Source organism: Henckelia pumila, chromosome 4 (assembly GCF_033568475.1).
Source record: "Henckelia pumila isolate YLH828 chromosome 4, ASM3356847v2, whole genome shotgun sequence".
In the NCBI taxonomy this organism is placed as follows: domain Eukaryota; kingdom Viridiplantae; phylum Streptophyta; class Magnoliopsida; order Lamiales; family Gesneriaceae; genus Henckelia; species Henckelia pumila.
Genome location: NC_133123.1, coordinates 212308995 through 212329079, shown reverse-complemented (window position 1 = coordinate 212329079; position 20085 = coordinate 212308995). Strand labels below are relative to the sequence as shown.

The 20085-nt window shown below is 35.3% G+C and overlaps 1 protein-coding gene across 1 annotated transcript; it reads left to right on the top strand.

Moving 5' to 3' along the window:
• The first annotated feature begins 1244 nt into the window (after positions 1-1244).
• On the top strand, positions 1245-4268 carry LOC140894596 (E3 ubiquitin-protein ligase BIG BROTHER-like). Its single transcript, XM_073303147.1, has 6 exons — positions 1245-1420; positions 2255-2295; positions 2392-2448; positions 3622-3746; positions 3969-4077; positions 4177-4268. Exons 1-6 carry the CDS (start codon positions 1336-1338, stop codon positions 4213-4215), a joined length of 456 nt encoding a protein of 151 aa, XP_073159248.1. The 5' UTR covers positions 1245-1335; the 3' UTR covers positions 4216-4268.
• The last annotated feature ends 15817 nt before the right edge of the window (positions 4269-20085 follow it).

Genomic DNA, 20085 nt, shown 5'->3' with positions numbered 1-20085 from the left:
TAACCCCGCCACAACAGGCGGCTTGGGGAAAAAAAATTTTGTCTCTTCGTTTTCTAGCAACGATAGGAAGCAATAAGCTTGGGTTACGGATTTGGGGTTGGGACACACAACATTGATGCAACAAGTGATAACCGAGGAACGTCGATCAGCCACCATCGGATCAGTGCCAATAATTGAGTTCAATTATTTTTCAATATAATGAATTAAATTATAATACATGTGAAAACAATTGGTAGATGAGTGAAAATTATGCTGAATCCACAAAACAAAATTAAAATTTTGCGGTATATGAAAATAAAAGGTAAAACCAAAAATCCATTTCAGTAACTTCCCATACATTAATGGTGATTTCATTCTAATTTAATTTCCCGTATAAATCTGCATTAATTTCAAGACTATATTTGGGAATTTTTTCCATAGTCCTCCATATTAAATTAATTTTCCTTCAATTTGAGATCCAAACATAATAAATTCAAACCCTTAATTAATATATTTGTATACAACCTGCAAGATTTGATTTTGCACGGGTTCAATATTAAATTTATTGTAAAAAATATTACGCGTGTTCTATATTTTCATCTCATCACGTTTAAATTTAATGATGAAAAAAGACTTTCTATAATTAATAGCCAATAACTAGCTTTGTATACATATTAAAAATAAGTTATTTTTGTTTCCCGGAGTTGTTTAGGACAACTACTGATATCCAAGAAAATAGGTAGAAATAACATTAATTATTCAATACAAGACATGACGCCGACGGAAATTGCTGAACAACTGAGGGAGATTTGCCCTGAATTAAGTGATCTTGATGTTGAAGAACTCGTCATACAACAGGTATCTTATGTTAGTACACCCAGCGAATTGAATAATTATATTTGTGGTCAAACTTGCATTGTTTACATTATATTAATTACAACCATATATATATATATATATGAAAAATGCTATATGTATATCTTGTAGTGTACACCTTGGTTTACACTCTTATTTAAAATTTTTCTAATTTCCCTAATTAATTGCAAAATACCCATGATAAGAAATAAATATCTAGTTGATCAAGGAAATTTTATAATTAATAAGGAATGGTATAAACCAAGGTGTACACAGAGGTGTACATCTAGCAATGCCCTATATATATATATATATATAAGAGAAAAATTCTTGCTACCTATCTAATTATATTGGCTAATTACGTATTCTGTTAATAACGTACAGGAGAGTGTACTCCTATATCTTGAGAACAATAAATTCAAGGAGGACCAAATATTTAACTATGGTCGTGTGCCTCCAGTAGAAGAGAATGAATCTTCATATCTTGAATCACTGTTGGCCATGGATGAAGCTTTAGCAAGAGCTTTGGAGTTAGAAGACGACTTCGAAAATTTATATGTCTCCAAACACAACTATACAGACATTGGTAATACAATGTTCCCTCTACGTGCCACTAGAGCTAGGGTATGTCAATGGCGGGACGCTTTGGTCCTTGAACCGAAAACTCGTCCGGACCGGTTAAAAATATCGGTCTCAAGCCTCTTTAATTTCGGGTCAGGACTAGCTAGTTGGCATGGTTTTCATTTTTGACATTTCTGCTTCTTGATTGATTCAATATTTTAAAATGGACCGGTTAAAAATATCGGTCTCAAGCCTCTTTAATTTCGGGTCAGGACTAGCTAGTTGGCATGGTTTTCATTTTTGACATTTCTGCTTCTTGATTGATTCAATATTTTAAAATTATTTTAAAATATGTAAAGTAAATAATTCTTGATGGATGCTGTTGGATTGAGTGATTGTAACGAGGAAAATCACATTTTGAAGGAGATAATGATCTTGGGAAGAGTCTATGTGGAGATCCAACGACCATTTTTTTGCATTTCAGATGTTCACATGAACATCTGAAATGCGAAAAAAAAAAAAAAAAAAACCAACAATTGTGCTAGCATAGACTCTCCCATGATCGTGATACAATTGTTCAATATGCATACGGAGTAGCTACTATTACTATAGTAGCCTATTGTGTCGTTACACTTACTTGTACCTCGGCCGGGGTGCGTGATAGAGCCACACCTAAATTCTCGATGTTTTGACAACGAGGTTGTTGCATTCTAAAAGATGGGTGATTGTCGACACACTGTTCGGCATAATTTAGAAAAAAAAGTTATAATGGCAGATTTATTTATTAATTATTTTGAAAAAAAAAGACCCAATTTTTCGAAGAATGCTAATGGAACGATACCTTTATTTGTATCTGCAGATCATGATACAGAATCAATCGTAGGAGAAACATCTGCCATGGTACATGCAATTCCTAAGATATAAATATTTGGCCTGTTCATAAGTCATGATCATGGTATATATAATTTCATCTTCGTTGTGTTTGATAATTTGCAGGGTGAGAGTCGAAACTTAAGGGAAAACGACATTGATCCTGATCGAATGTCGTACGAGGTAATATTTCTGATATTAATGTTGCTATTCATATACTATAATCAGGATTACATGTATTTTTAATTATTGTTAAATATTTAGCTAGCTTATTAATGAATTAATTTAACTCTCTCTGATCTCTCTATCTATATATATATATATATATATATATCACTGTGGAGTCAAATATTTAACTAAATATATCATATGCATGGGTAGATTTCAACCTAGCATATGAGTAATACCTCAATGATAGATATAATGTCACAAGATTTGTCACGTCAACAATATATAATTAATTACACCTATGTGTAAAAATACGAACCGTTGGATGCATGATTTGTGTATTACTCATATGCTAGGATCTCATCTACCCATATGCATGCCTCACCTTCGAATATATTTGCAGAGAAAAATAATTTATGTTGATTGGGTACAGCTGCTAAAATAAAATGCAATAATGATATCATGTTTATGGAAGTGTGACATCAATTAATTCAATATTGTAATTTGCGTATAAAATTGATTAGATTCTCAACAAACATCATGCTCTCCACCATTATTAATTTATTTATACACAAAAATGCGCTTTGTTTAATTCGGTGAAATATGTATGTATACACGGAACTCGTGTACATATATACATGTATGTGTGTGTGTATATTATAACACAAAAAATAATAAATAAACAACATTAATGCAGAGTTTTGTGGGTACACAGTTGACGAGTGAAGAACATGGTCAATCTGCAAATGGAAGAAAAATTTTTGTACCTTAAAATAAGCAAAAATAACTTGAGATCCACATTTATCGAACCAAAGACCAATACCTTCGTTAGACATGTGTTCTTGTCAAGTTCATATTTGACCTTGCTTCCTTTACTTATGTCAAACATCTGCAATATTTGTTCAACAAACGTGGCAATGCAGAGCACATCAAGTTTGTAAAGCAAATAACTTGTAATGGAGACAATTTCTTGATGAATTCTAGGGGCGCGTTCGAGTTCAGATCAATGTTTGTGGACTTGACTTGAGACATTTATTTCGATATCTTTGTTTGCAAAAACATTAAGATTACTAGTAGTTTATATTGCCATCGATTCATTGTCGACTCAAATTTGTGATAATGTTTGCATTTGAAGATGTTAGTATATTGTGTGGTTCAAGTTTTGTTTGGATCTGGTATGTATTACAGGAATTGCAAGATCTGGGAGAATCTGTGGGAAATGAGAGCAGAGGACTCTCTGAATGCCTCATTTCACAGCTGCCAACTTTCAAATTCAAATCAGCATCGAAGAACAAGAATCAAGAAAAAGAAGAGTACGTTTTTTTTAAAAAAATAAAGCACTAATATTGCAGAGTTAATTAGTTCCAAATCAAGTTTTACATATAATTTCCTTAAATTTATAAATATTGTGAAATTGGCCAATCCATTTTTTTACAAACAAATTTGAACTTGAAGAAATCTTTTGATTTTGATTCTTTTGTAGATTTAGATCAAAATATATCTATCTACTCATGCCTAGCTTCTTCTTGCATTAGGTGTGTGATATGTTGCGCCGAATATAAAACCGGTGCCGGATTGACGACTTTGCCTTGCGCTCACCATTACCACTCGGACTGCATCAATCGTTGGCTCGGGATGAACAAGGTAAAACGTTAACCCGAAAGTCTACTAAGTAAATTTTGATTAATTTTCAAGATCATTAGCTAATGTTTTAACCTGATTCTCTTCTTCTCTTTCTCACAGCATTGCCCTGTTTGTCAAAAGGAGGTGTTCGAGGAGTAATTCATGGACTCATGAATACAAGATTTTCAATGATCATGCCACAATCAAAATCCAATACAATTTATCATTTATGTAAAATAAAAAAAATACAATATATCATTATCCTATAGTATAAGAATTTGAATTACGATGTTTTTTTTTTTCGAAGATGTTTTGAGAAAAAGACATTTATTGCTCAAATAACATTCTATTTTAATTCAATAAAATATAGTTGTGTTTTCGGTTTTGCAACATTGCTTCGGAAGTTTAATTTTCAATTGAGCCTACATTACCTATTGTCAATTTGTATTCAATTAAAAAATATCTTTTATATATATATATTTTTGTTATTTTCAAAATATAATTTTTAAATAAATTAAAACACATCTCTTGAGGTAATGTGTCACGCCCAAAAACAAGGTCTAGTTGACATCATCATTGTTTAACAAAACAATAAGCCTCGTAGCATATCAAATAGCCAAAACCAGTCTTTTTCATAAATTAATAATTGTCTTTACATTGACAATAGAAATTCACCAGAGAACACGACATAATTGCGGAAACGGATTACAACGGAAAACAGATATAATAAAACTAAGCAGATGCTTGAATATTCAAATTTTGAACTACATTACCAGCCCCAAAACGTCTCTTGCTCGTCATCGTTCACTTGTTCCTAAGTCTTATCTGAATAAGAAGTAAGGGGTGAGTGTTTTGGGAAACACTCAGCAAGTGAAGACCGATCGTTTACACAAATAACAAAGTATACATATAAACATAAGTTCAGAAGTGATTTCTAAATATACATATATACATAATTTCATAAGTGACTTTCAAATACTAGTAGAAACGGAACTTCAAAAGTGACTTGCCGCGGAACTTGTTACGATAGGGGTCAAGACACAAAATAGACATATTTCAAAACATAGCTCAATAGCATATCATATCATATATAAAGCACTGCATTTCATCTTTTCCTTCATGGTTCATTGATTTGTCCCCAATGTTATGCCTTAAACGCATAAAATCTCGTGTAGTGAGATTAATGTTTTTAATGCATTAACAAGTCTCAAATATTATGTTTTGATGATTACAAAACTAGGTTAATTGTTACTAATATTTTCAAGTGAAAAATTTGCAGATATTAGTATTTCTCGTCAAATAAATATATTGGAAGCAAGTACCGATAACCAAAAATTGAAGAAAATATTTCAAGTGTTCGGAATGTAGAGTTCGCACGGTCCGAAGATTTTCCAACAATTTTTTAAAGTTCGGATGTGAATTTCGGAGGACACAGAGCTGAGTTCGGACGATCCAAAGGTGGTTCAGACGGTCCGAACTATATAAAAAATATTTTATTCTTCGAAGTAAAGTTCGGAGGACACGAAGTCCAAGATCGGAGGATCCGAAGACATGATCAGACGGTCCGATCTCTTTACGGCATTGAAAGATTTTGTCGGAAGAATTTTGACAGACAGTGAATTTAATGCAGCCGATCGGACGATCCGAAGTCCAATTCGGACGGTCCGAACAGTTGCTCAGCCGCACATTTTTGAATTTGAACAATCACGGTTTGGACGATTCGAAGCTAATTCGGACGGTCCGAACGCACTCGAATCAGCACTATAAATAAAGCCATTCCGAGGCCATTTCAAGTATCAACTCATCCAACAATTCTCTCATCTATTCAAGAATATATTGAGCGATCCATCAAACTTTTAAGCATATTTCAAGTGTCTCAAATACATTTTGTTATGGAGTTGTATAGTGCTTGAGAAAAATCATCGTTGAATATTCGAGTTTGAAGTCGAGTTGATCGAGTTGTTGTGAGGCTATCCTTGGAGCCCTTAAGGACAAGTTGTATCGAGTTGTAAATTTGTCGACGCGGTGATCGTGTTGTTGTTGTACGGCTATCTTTGGAGACATTAAGACCAAGACGTTGCGGTGCTAGTGGATCCTTGGTTAATCGACCTATCTCTTTACTGCTTTATTTACTTACCGCATTTATTTACCGCATTTATTTTTTATTGCTTTAAGTCTTCCGCTTGCATTTTTGCATAATCGCTTTAAAATGCTAAAGTTGCCAATAGAACATAAATCCCCCCCATTACGTCCTAACAAGTGGTATCAAAGCCACACTTTTGAAAATATTTTCAAAAGGTTCAAATGACCAATCTAGCAAGTGATTATGCACATGGACAATCAACCAATCGTCCTCCTTTTTTCAACGGCTTAAACTACGGGTATTGAAAAAATAGAATGTCTTTATATATCCAATCCGTAGATTATGATCCTTGGAAAGTGATGGTGAAAGGTCTTTATACACCTATGAAAATAGTTGATGGGGTTGAAGTTTCTAAGGGAATGGATGACTTTTCGAAAGAGTACATGCGATTAATTTCTCAAAATGCTAAAGCTATGAATATTTTGAATTGTTCTTTAGATATGAACGAGTACAACCGGATCTCGATGTGCTCCTCCGCAAAATAAATATGGTACAAATTGGAAATATGCCGCGAGAAAACCAACCAAGTCAAAGAAACGAAGATAGATCTACTTCAACTCAAATATGAAACATTTGAGATGGATCCCAAAGAAGATATAGATACAATGTTCCAAAGGCTCACCCAAATCATCAACGAGCTAGCCCAACTTGGAGAACAATATCCATTCAAGCAAGTTTGGAGGAGAGCTTTTTGCGCCCTACCAAAGGAGTGGGATGCAAAGAGAACGGCCATCATTGAGTCTAACAAAGGCAACACCGCTTCTTACGATCTTGATCAACTACATGGGACCCTAACAACATATGAGTTAGAGTTTTCTACAAGGAAGGAAGTAAATAATGAGGATGAAAAGATCAAGGCAAAGGGATTTCCTTATCCAGCCAAGTCGAATAAGAAGATGATGATGACATGACGCTCTTCGCAAGGAAATTCAAAAGATTTATGTGAGGAAACAAATTCATTAAGGAAAAGAAGCCGGAGAAATAAGTAACGGGCTACAACCGTCAATAACAAGGGCACTATGCAAATGAGTATCCTCTCAAGAAGAAGATTGACAAAGGGAAGAAGAAAGCCCTAATAGAAACATGGAGCGATAGTGACGATGATGAGGAGGAAGCCAACATCTGTCTTATGGCAAAGGATGATGACATCGCCTCCGACGATGATGATGAGGTACCTTCCTATGATGAGCTATTAAATGCCTATAAACTTATGTTTGACATGGCTAAATCTCTTAGGAAAGAAAATAAAAGTCTTAAAAAATAAATTAGAAAATAAGAAGCATGAAAACCTAAGATTAAAGGATGTTCTCCCTAGTATTTGGTAGAACAGTTTAAGACAATATTGATAAACTTCTGGATAATATCACTCCCCAAACAGATTCAAGTGTTGTTCCAAGTTTTGTCTCACCTGACACAACACTGTGGAGGCCCCGGGTTCGATCTACAACACGAAAAATCAACCTAACTGGGACTCTTATCATTTTTTTTAAATGGCCACCAGCAGCGCACCCGTGCCTTTGGGCGGCGCTGTTGTGCAAGGGTTGTGCGGACGCACCCCTGGGGCAGCGAGGGTTGCGCTGCTCCGGCGGCCGAAGCCAACTTTTCTCTTTTTGTTTTGATTTCTAACATCAAACCCAGAAATGGTGCTATCTCGATACACAATCAATTCCTACAATAAAAAGGAGTTCAAACATCATAAAACCAAATAAAGATACAACATATTCGAAAATACAAATATTCGACATTTCAAAACAAATTCGACAACTTGACTGCTAAACTCGAGCTCCACTTCTACTCTCAATCCCATAGCCCTCAAGGTCCTCTAATGCTCGACCTTGAACCACCTGTAGAAATGCACACAGGCAAGACAAAGTAACAGCCGGAAAATCGGTGAGAATAAACTCAGTATGAACGACAAGAGCATAAATAAATATTTAAGCATTTCAAATCAATAAATAATCTAAGTTCACAAATAACCTAAAATGATTGATGCCCAAATGACATGCATGCTCAATAAAATGAGGGCTATCAAATATCTGATTCAATCTGAATCACGACTATAAGGATCTTAAGGGAAAATAAAATGCATCAACACCACCTACTCTCCCAATCGGGGTGGGTGCTGGGATTCTCAACCCCGGATTTTGGCGCTACTATATAGAGTATTTTGGCCATAAGAGCTGCTCTACATCCTATGTCACTCAAATATAGACCCAAAATGTCCACTGCAACAAATTCAATTCTGCCATCAAAGATCAGGGAAATCTAGCTCAATATGAATGACATGATGCAATTCAATAAATTAAAATATCTGCTCAATATGAACATCTAAATCTTAGATATCATCTCATTCAAATCATGTAAACATCATGAATGTAAATATCGATAATTATCAAGCTAAAAGAAAAGAGCTACATTCATGCTATTATAACAAATCACATAGTCAAATAATATGTAAGCAAGAAAGTGTGTGGTTTAGGGGCTCGAGAAGTATCATAACCGTCTCGAGAATTCAATCCCAAACTCTTTCATTGTCTGCTCATACCTTCAATCTTTTAAATTCTGGAAAATCTCAATTCCTGAAACTATATAACTCAATCAACTCAAACAATTTTATTCGATCAAAAATTCGGCATTTCAAAACAATTTACCGAACCAACCTCGTCCTAAATCTCAACTGAGTCAGCTCTAGTAAACTTGAACCGAAATCAACTCCAATCAAATCTGAAATGGATAATAAAATTGCACAATATTATTTCTAAATTCCTCGGTTCAATCCAATACCAATAAACTCTTTCAAATCAATCCGATGGCATAACGGCTAAAAATCGGATATCTCCAAAATCTCAACATCAATAATTCATCAAAATCAACTCAAAATCATCTCAAAAACATCACCAATATCTCGAAATTCCCTTCCTCATGTAAGCTGGAATTTTCTAAAATAAAAGCATATATTTTCTTAAACCGTCTTAGATATACCATCTCTACAAGCTCAAGAACATATATATACATTTCAATCTTGAATCTAACATAACCCAATATTTAGAACTTCGTAGAATCTTACCAAACTTACGTATAATGTAGCCCTCGACGCCGGGATTCCAAATATGTGATTATCTTTAAAATATACTGGTCGGATGATGACGGATCGAAGCTTGAAGAATCGAAAATGGCATTGAGCTATCTTGTCTCCTTCCTTCTTGTGAGGACCTCAGTTTTAATCATCTAATCATGAATAAATCATTCAAGCATAAACAATAATCCAAGGCATAAAGTAAAGAAAATTTTTTTAAAACATGCACGGACTCCGTGCTCAGGTCCGTGCATTAATCTGTAGCCAAAACTCAAAGACTGCCAGGTACACGGACCCCGTGCCGCCTCCATGTCAAGGTCCGTGCACAAAAATTACACTAAAACGCCAACTCTCCATTTTCTGCACGGACTCCGTGCCCCCTTCTGTGCTATGGTCCGTGAATAGCCAAAAATAATCAATACAAATACGAAGGTACACGGACCAAGGCACGGAGGTATGCACGAGGTCCGTACCATGCTAAAATTCAGAAAACAAATATAAGTCCCTTCAAATCTGAATTTTCCAAATACTACTCAATTCAACAAACCATAACATGTATTTAATAAATCAATCTAGTAATCTCAAATACATGTAGTGTCTAGAGTAGAAACATGCATCATTCAAGGTTTTCTACACTTCACAATACAAATCAAGTTTGAATTACAACTTTGACTTCTAAACCGATTTCCCACTTCTATCATTCCAACTCTAACTAGTCATGTCTCCTCTGACTCGATCCTGCCCCACCTGTTGCCAAGTACACATACAAAAACAAGACAACATCCGGATAACTTTGGTGATAATAAATCCCAGTAAAAGCAACATAAACATGCAATATCAAATAGCATATCAATATCATGATATGACATACATAAGTTTCGATAATAATAAAGATGAAATGCATGTCTTTAAAATCGGGATTATCAAATCGGATAACCAAAGGAAATTCGGTTGTTCGTTTGGTATCCCGAGGATAAGATCTCGTAACAAGCCCACCGACACTCCCGATCGAGGTGGTGTTACGTATCTCCATCCTATAGACTTTGGTGCGACTATAAGGAGCATTATGACACTAAGAGAACTCAATAACCTAGGCCACTCGATTATAGCCCCCAAAACGTCTAATTCGACAGGGCCGCTCTGCCCTCTAAAATAACAGATTTAGGCTCAAGATGAATGCATATATTATTCACAATGCATTAAACAATAAATCAAATAAAAAAACTCATATTATATCAAATAAGAGCATATAATCAATCAACATATTCAAGTTCTCAAGCAAAAACAAGGAATCATGCAAGTATGTGACTTAGGGAAACTCGAGAATCAAAACATTCTCGAGTATTCTATCTCATTCGATCGATGTCAGTTTATACCTTTTCTCGATCAAAGGCTCCAACTCAGGACAAGCTACAATAACAAGAGATTTAATCAAAATCCATTCAATCTCAAACAAAACAAACAAGGTAAACTTGTTACCAATTTCGATCAACTCTCTATCGATTCAAATCCTGAAACCTCTGAGCCCAACGATGCTCAAACAAATCTGAAAGGAGATGAATATTTATCAATATCAATCATTCAATTCAAATAAATTACAAAACTCATTCAAACTTCCAAATTTATAAATTCTCAAACCGGCGGCATAACGGCTAACCGAAAAACCACAAACAACAACACAACTCTCCAATTCAATTCATAACAACATAAATCCATCCAAATCTCATAAAAAACATGCCAAAATCCAAAATCCCAAAAATTTAAATTTTCAAATTATCTTCCAAAAATCAAAACAAATCCAAAATCTGTTATTTTTCCGATCCGTCTTAGATATACTATCGTGACTAGCTCAAGAACACGTATATCCAATAAAAATCATAATCCATCAACAACCCAAAATTGAAATATATTGGATCAAAATAAAATTTACGATAGAACGAAGCCCTCGCAGCTGTGATCACAAATATACGATAAAATCTGAATTCAGCCGGATGGATCGAGCAAATCAGAAAATTCAAAAGCTTGGAGGAAGCTTCAATGGAGGAATCGGCAATGGAGAGAAGAAGAAGGAGAATAGATACACTCCTACACGCCTACACATATTAATATCAGGCCAAGACTAAGCCAAAATAGGAAATTGCACTTTAGTCCTTGAATTCTTCAAAAATTACAATTCAGTCCCTGATCAAAAAGTTCAAAGATTCCAATTCAATCCTCGAATTTCATAATCTCGAAAAATCAATATTAATCTCAACTAATCTCAATTAAGATAATTTCGGGGCGTTACACTTCTGCTTCTCTCACGTAAAGTGATGAATGAGATATACAATACATACAATATCTCTTAAGTTTGATTGGTCCAAGAATTAGTCAGTCTCATTTGCAGCTTAGTCCCTGATCAAACTTAAAAACTTCAATTCAGTCCCTAAATTTCTGAAACTCGCAATTTAAATCCAAAATAGCATAAATTCTCTAATTAAATATTTTTGGGGCATTACAATTCCTCCCCTCTAATAAAAGATTTCTTCCTCGAAATCAAATCTCAAACTCAGTCTTGATCAAAATAGACTGAATTAAATGCAGAAAAGAATCTGACCTCAAACAAAAAATTTCTGGATATCTCTTTCTCACATCCTGCTCTAACTTCCATGTTGGTGTTTCAACACCGTTTCTACTCCACTGTACTTTAACAAACTAAATCGACTTGTTTTTGAGCTGCTTAGCTTTTCTGTCTAGAATCTGAATCGATCGTTAAAAATAGCTCAAAGTCTCATCCAGTTCTGCCTCATTCGGCTGAAGTACATGGGAAGGATCTGGCTGATACTTCCTCAACATAGACACGTGAAATACATCATGAATACTTGATAATGCTGGGGGAAGAGCTAATATGTAAGCTAGATCACCAACACTATCTAGAATCTCATACGATCCAATATACCTCGGTGACAACTTACCCCTCTTTCTAAATCTAACTGTACCCCTGAATGGAGATACTTCAAGAATACACGGTCTCGTTGCTCAAAACTCAACTGTCTACGTCTGACATTAGCATATACATGGCCTGTCTAACTTGGGTTGCTCTCATTCTAGACCGAATCAATTTCACTTTTTCTGCTATCTCTCTGATCATGTCTGGCCCAATAACTGGCGCCTTTGAAACATCGTCCCAAAACAAAGAAGGTCTGCACTTCCTACCATATAAAGCCTCAAAAGGAGTCATATCAATACTCTTCTGATAGCTATTATTGTAGGAAAATTCAACAAGTGAAAAAGAATCCTGCAACCTAGTACCAAAATCAAGCACAACAACTCTTGACATATCCTCTAATGTCTGGATAGTCTGCTCTGAATGTATGTCTGTCTAAGGATGGTATGTTGTACTCAAGTGCAACCGAGTAGTAGGAGCTTCTTGCAATCTGTGCCAAAATTGAGAAGTAAATCTAGGGCCTCGATATGAAACAATAGATTTCGGCACATCGTGCAATCTCACAAAATCTCTAATATAATCACTAGTCATCTGGTCATATCTGTATGTCATCTGGTAAGGGATAAAACAAGCAGACTTCGTCAATCTCCAATGAGTCTCCAATAGAATTTTCAATCAATCAATCTCAATATAAACCCAATACAGAATTTAAAACTCAGAGGAAACTTATGTGAATCAAACAGTTCCTAACATCTCTGTCTCATATTCTCTTTCCCATCTCTCAAATCTGTCTGCAATACAGATTCAGACTCATATAATTAGTCATTCTCAAATAAATCAACATCCACCCAACGTCCTTTAAATCAAATTCGGTCAATCCAGCACCTCACTAATCTCAAAATTCAATATCATAAAGTTCCTTCTACGCCGTCATTCGTATGTTCACACAATGATCTGCGAGTCACAATCTGTTCTCATAATTATGTGACAATCACAATTAAAAATACTCTGAAACTCTTATCATATTCTTCCAATATCAATTCAAATAAAACTCATTCCTGTACAAGTATCACCAATCAATTGAAGTTAACGAAGGAATACCACAAGTTCACTTTAGAACTAAAACTCAAAATACCGATACATAGATCACATTATCTAGATTATCAAAAAAATCAATATGAATAAATGCCCATCTATTTCATTCTTTTTGTTTTCAAGTGTTGGAAATACAAATAATTAAATTCAAATTGTGCTAATCAGATTCACTCGTCTCTACCAACACTGAAACTTCAATTCATTTCAGAATTCAGAATTCTTCTCTCGGCCTAAACACTAGAATTCCACCAAAAGACCTCGTAAAATATCTAGAATAATCATCACATCAATCCAAAGATTCATAAGATAACACTATTATCACTATCTCAATGCGTTAACCATATCAACTGATTCTGAAAATCTGAATTGTTCTCGAAACACTTCTGATTCTCTTTACTAATTCAATTAGGATCACAACACATATATTAGAATCGATTGCGAATCTACTTCAAAATGTAACTCAGAATACCAAAAATCCTCAATGTCCTCAGACTCATGATTCTATCTGGTGTCCGTCAAACACTAAATTCTAATGCTGCTATCAGTCACTATCAGTTACGAGCCAAAACAATGTCAAGACGACGTTAAAATATAACTCAGCTCAATCAATAACTTGCTGGGTCATAATCAAATCGAAATCGAAGGGATATTGTTAAAAAAAAACATCAAAATACAATATTCTGGACGACAATTCTGCTAAGTTAAAACAAATCACTTGTAGCTAGATACAAGGGGTGAGTGAATCAAACTCAAGGCTCCATGAACAAGGGATGCGAGCCAATCAATCAATATCAAATCAGGTGATCACCCATCAACAAGTATGATATCATGCCCATCATCAAGACAAACCAAAATCATGGTTGTCAGCGTACCCTCACTCAAGAGGAATCCGCACGCACTCAACGAAAAAAAATAAAGTCTCAAGGTATAATCTGATGTCAACAAAATAGAATCGAGTTCACAATGGAATCGAATAACAAAACTCACCCAAATAACTATCCATGTCCAGAATTAGAATTCAAGTTATCAAGAAATACAAATTTCTTAATTTCATACTCGAAATGTCAATCGATACCAATTTGGCAGAATCCTCAATGACCAATTTCATGTGAATCAAGGAATGCATGAGATACAAGAAGGATTCCAATATCTCTAGAAAGAATCGATATAATGGCTCAATCGTGACTGTTTTTCTTCTATCCCATAAGCATCAATCAAAATTCAACAAATCTCGTCGATATGAAATCTAGAATTCCATTCATTCAATTAAAATTTCAATTCACTAAGGTTTCTCAATTTATAGGGAAAACAGTCAATACATCCCAAATTTGCTCCTACTCCATCAATTCATTATCGATTCTATCTAAATCAATTCATCAAGAAAATCATCAATGTCTACTCGCTATCTATAAAAATCATTTATCACTGATCAAATCAAAAGACAGTAATTATGTTTTGCATTCTAATGAAATCTCTTCTTGAATTCCCAAAATCACCTCTCCAATCCTTCAAAATATCAACTAAGCATCAATCAAAACTTAATTACACAATTAGGACTATCGCTTAATTCCAAAATTTCATATCTGCATCAAAATAATACAGCTCTATAGAGTACTCAAAATCGAATCATTTGGTTCAACGATTTCTAGGAAAAATGAAATCTCAATTCCTCAATAATAATCAATCAAATCTCTAAGAAAATTCTCAAAATATTCTATCCAACCAAAATTTACATCTAAACATATAACAAAAAATTGCAAAAATTTCCAAAATCTAAAAACTGCATGCTTAGATTTAATCTCGAATAAATCAGTGCATCATCAATGTATCTCATCACAATCTTCTTTAGGTACTTCCGTGATATTCATTTCATCAGTTCGAAATAAATTCATACCTGAGATACTCGACACTGAAGTTAATTTATCGGGTTGGGGAAGAACCTGTAATCTCATCTGAAACTCCTCGGAAAGTGCGTTGATCATTAGTACATCAACTAGATAAGAATACATCTTCAGAAAATTAAAAGCATGACTATAACGTCCTCGCTTCTCTCTGCAATACACACATATAAATACCGACATCATAGGATCCTAACTCAAGAATCCTTACCATTTCTTCTCAATCATCTGACATAACTGATCGAAATCCATTAAGTCTCTGAAATCAAACCTATACAACCATGTACTTGGTCATAATACCAATCCAATACACAATCTAAATCATTTAATCTCAAGTACAATTCAGTCATCCATCTAGAAAATATTCTCACATTCAATTGCATTTTCTGTCCCTTTCAAAGTCGGTGGCTTAAAAGATTGAAATCTTTTCAGTAACACTTACATCGGTGTAGGAGCAACATCCATGGGATCATTGGCGGCACTGCCTTGCTCAGTCTGAGGGACTTTATTTGTCAAAGGCCTATTTATGGCTCTACGAGGAGGCATATCTGATATATAGGAGATTATACAAATAAAACAAGATATCATAATCATCATCTCCATATCAATCAACCTCTGCTCATCAATCTGAAGAGCGCTCAAATTCTTATCAAGAATCGGTATGATTCGCTTTTCAAATATCGAATGCTTTACAAGTAATTCAAATAAGCAAGTAGGCATATAAACTTAAAGCAGTAAAGCATGCTCGCATGGAATTCATTTAATCGTGTAATGAAATAAATCTCATGCAAAAATAAAATCAAGCGGAGTCGATCTACAACGCTCACAAACTTCTAACTCAATCCAAGACGCTTAATGCTCTGATACCACCTAATGTGGAGGCCCCAGGTTCGATCTACAACACAACAAAGCAACCAAACCGTGATAAAAGGAAATTTTTTTTAAATGGCCACCAGTAGCGCACCCGCGCCCTTCAGGCGACGCGGTTGTGCTGCTCCGGCGGCCCAAGACAAATTTCATTTTTTATTTTATTTCTAACATCAAACCTAGAAATGGTGCGATCTCGATACACAATCAAATCCTACAATAAAAATAAGTTCGAACATCATTAAACGAAATAAAGATACAATATATTAGACAATACAAATGTTCGACATTTAAAAACAAGTTCGACAACTTGACTGATAAACCCGAGATCCACTTCTACTCTTAATCCCATAGCCCTCAAGGTCCTCTAAAGCTAAACCTTGAACCACATGTTGCAATTCACACACACAAGACAAAGAAACAACCGAAAAACTGGTGAGAATAAACTCATTATGAACGACAAGAGCATAAATAAACATTCAAGCATTTCAAATTAATCAATAATCTAAGTTCATAAATAACCTAAAATGTTTTATGCTCAAATGACATGCATGCTCAATAAAATGAGGGCTATCAAATCTCTGATTCAATTTGAATCTCGGCTATAGGGATCTCAAGGGAAAAGAAAATACAACAACACCACCTACTCTCCTAATCGGGGTGGGTGTTGGGCTTCTCAACCCCGGACTTTGGCGCTACTATATAGAGTATTATGGCCATAGGAGCTGAAAGAGTGGGTGTCCGGTGAGCCAACTTGTGGCTAAGGGCTTTGATGACTCTTTGTATAAACAATCTTTTGTTTAATATAATTTACACTTTTATTAATGGAAATGACTTTATCTTTCTTCATATTGTTATATTGAGATATACTATTGTTGTTTTGATAAAGACCTTGAATATACTATAGTGTATGTAAGATGTGGTAGAACATGGAGATGTCTATCATGAAACACATCTTATAGTCACTGTGTATTCTAAACTGTTCCTAGTCGATTGAGCCGTCCGATAATAAGGATAAGGATCGCTCGAGTTTGAGACTAGCATTTGTGATGCAGAGTACCACGTTTCATTGGTAAGGAACATAGAGATGTTCGAAGCATGCAAATGGATATTCATTCGATGAATGATCGAACTACCCTATCCGGACTTTCCAAGTGGTTATCACTTATCGAGTGGATAAAGTCCGCGGTTTTGGTTGTACACCATTAGTCCTTATTACTTGAAACATCATTGAGACTCTATATGCTAGTACTGTGCTTTGACTCGTTTACCGACTCTATTGGGGTCATCGGGTGTCGGGATTGGGTACAGTTACAACACATATAGGAGTCGATGCTTTGTTGTCAAGGATTCACCACATACTTGCGAGTGTGGATATCCTATGCGATCTGAGGAGATATTAGTGTGACGAATCTCTGGCCAGAGTACATGATGTGTTTTAAGAAATGGTTTCTTAGTAACACATGCGATGTCACTATTTGATCTTCAAGATGTATTGCATAGTTATCGAATCTCGAACGACTCTCGATATACCAATGGTTGTTGATTCGATCGGGATATATGGATGAAGGGACCGTACTGTACGCTAACCAAAATCTATTGGTTCTTGCAGGCACTATCAGTGATACCTAGGGAATCATGGGGCGATGTTGCTAGGCGCTCTTACCATGATTCGATGGGCAAGTCGGAAATTGTTGTTCCGAGTCACAAGGAGTTGTGAGCCCACGGCTAGCTGTATCCCTGAACCATTGAGGGTCACACAGAGTAATGGATTTTTAATCCCCGTTGAGATAGTTAAATTTAAAGAGTTAAATTTAATGAACGAAGAAGTTGGACTTCTTATTTAAGAGTAGAGGAGTAAGATTTCCTAAAATGACATAGGGATGGTCATTTTTGGAAATCACTGAATTCGGATTCAGAAAAATTTATCTTGACTTTAAGAGGTGCAGAAATGGTTTCTGTGCACATTGGTGAAATCGGTTTATCAATCGGAGTCATGATGAATTTTATATTAATTTCTGAACATGCGGGCTTTGCTTGTCGGGCTTGAACTTATGACTAATGGGCCCTAAGCTGTTAGTGGCCTACATTATAAATAAGTTATTGCAGTACATAAATTACACACAACAGGTCACAAAATTTTCGAAAAACCCTAGTAATTTTCCTCTAAAGTGGCCGACCCCTCTCCCCTCTGCTCGGTAAAATCCAGTCTGTGAATTTTGAATTACAGTCTGGTTTAACGGATCAAATTCGTTAATCTCTTCATAGAAACTTCTGATAGATTTTCTAGTGCAATCTATCAGAGGGATTAAATATCCGTTCGTGGACCTGATTGAAGAACAGTTCGTCCATCAGTTCCAGGGATATACAACAAGAGCAGAGCAATCTGTTGGTGTCCAAAATCTCGATTCGAGATTTAAGGTAAAAATTTATAATTGTTATTTAATTTTTACACACAAAATTTAATCGCAAGGTTTTGATACCCATTATGGAATCGTTTCATATAAAATTTTTAAACTTCCGCTGCACCGGGTATCAATCCTGATTGATCTGATCGCCGCGTTCTACAACAGTGGTATCAGAGCCAGGTTGCTCAGATCAAGCGATTAAATTAATCGATTGTACAAAAAATTTTTAAGCCTCGGTTTTTGAAACAAAATAAATATTTAAAAATAAAAAATAAATAAAAATTTTGGGCAAAAACCCGGGCAGCGATTGGATCGCTGCCCGGGGGGGGCAGCGATCGTTGCTGCCCAGCGCTGCGCAGGGCGGCGCTCAGTGCTGCCCATGGGCAGCGATGTGATCGCTGCCCTAGGGGCAGCCGGGCTGCCCGGCCCGAGCCCTATGGGGCGTGGGCAGCCCGGGCGCTGCGCAGGGCGGCGCTCGGCGCTGCCCTAGGGGCAGCCGGGTTGCCCGAGCCCTATGGGGCGCGGGCAGCCCGGGAATGTCTCGGGCGGCCCGCGGAAAAATTATTTTTAATTTTAAATTAAATTTTAATATGTTAAAATTCAATTTTTGGTCCGATCGAAAATTGTTTTTGATTAGTCCACGAGGCGTCGGATCGAATTGTTCGAGTCCGAAAATTTTAAAATTGATTTTTGGATAAATTTGATTTTTTTGAAAATTTAAATATTTTATCCGTTAAATTGAATTTTGAAATTAATTATTTTTGGTACAATTGATGATAAGATATGATCTTATGGATATATTGAGTAAAATATGATTTTATGTATAAAATTGGATTTTATAGATAAAATATGATTTTATTTGATAAAAAGATAAAATATGATTTTGTATGTAAAATAAGATTTTATATATGAAATATGATTTTATCCTTTTAAATTTAAATTGCCATTGCATGTTATCCAATAAATTAATTTTGAATTAAATGTTATTGGATAAGGATGATCGATTGCCATGACCAATTTTGTAGGTGTATGTTAGGAATTTACATTTGTTTTTATTGTTGTTGGATTTATTAATGGGCCTGGTTTATGGCCCAATATGAATTGTCATATGTAATAAAAGTGGGCTTGGTTTATGGCCCGTTCCCACCCCTTAAAAATGTATCCCCTACTTGTCATTGTTATTTATTGTAAATACATTAGATTTAGTGGGAGATGAAGATTTGAAGACGAAGGTGGGCCCAGCAGACAATAAAGACAGAAGAAATGTAAATTGGAAGCTCAATGTAATAGGATTGCATTGCATACTGCATATTACCTAGGATTGGACTAAGACTCGTGATTGGCAACCACGGGTCGATTAGAAATGGAATCGATCATCCTATATAATATGTGATATTATTGTTGTATGCATGTTTTAGACAAAATTGTGTGAATCCGGCAAGCATACAAAATTTTAAAAATGATGAGACAAATTTTCAAAATTAAAATCCCTCATTTTAAATATGATTTAAAATTGATATCAAGATAAATAAAGGAAATTTAAATTTGTTTAAATGTTCCTACCTTCCATCAACGATCAATGTATGAGATGCTACCCGCGGATACGGTCCGGCTCA

Excerpts from the sequence above, each read along its gene's own strand:
- LOC140894596 (XM_073303147.1), top strand. The coding sequence starts at position 1,336 with ATGGATGAAGCTTTAGCAAGAGCTTTGGAGTTAGAAGACGACTTCGAA. Across the intron at positions 1,421-2,254 it reads ACACAACTATACAGACATTG|ATCATGATACAGAATCAATC; the intron begins GTAATACAATGT and ends TTGTATCTGCAG. Across the intron at positions 3,747-3,968 it reads AAGAATCAAGAAAAAGAAGA|GTGTGTGATATGTTGCGCCG; the intron begins GTACGTTTTTTT and ends TTCTTGCATTAG.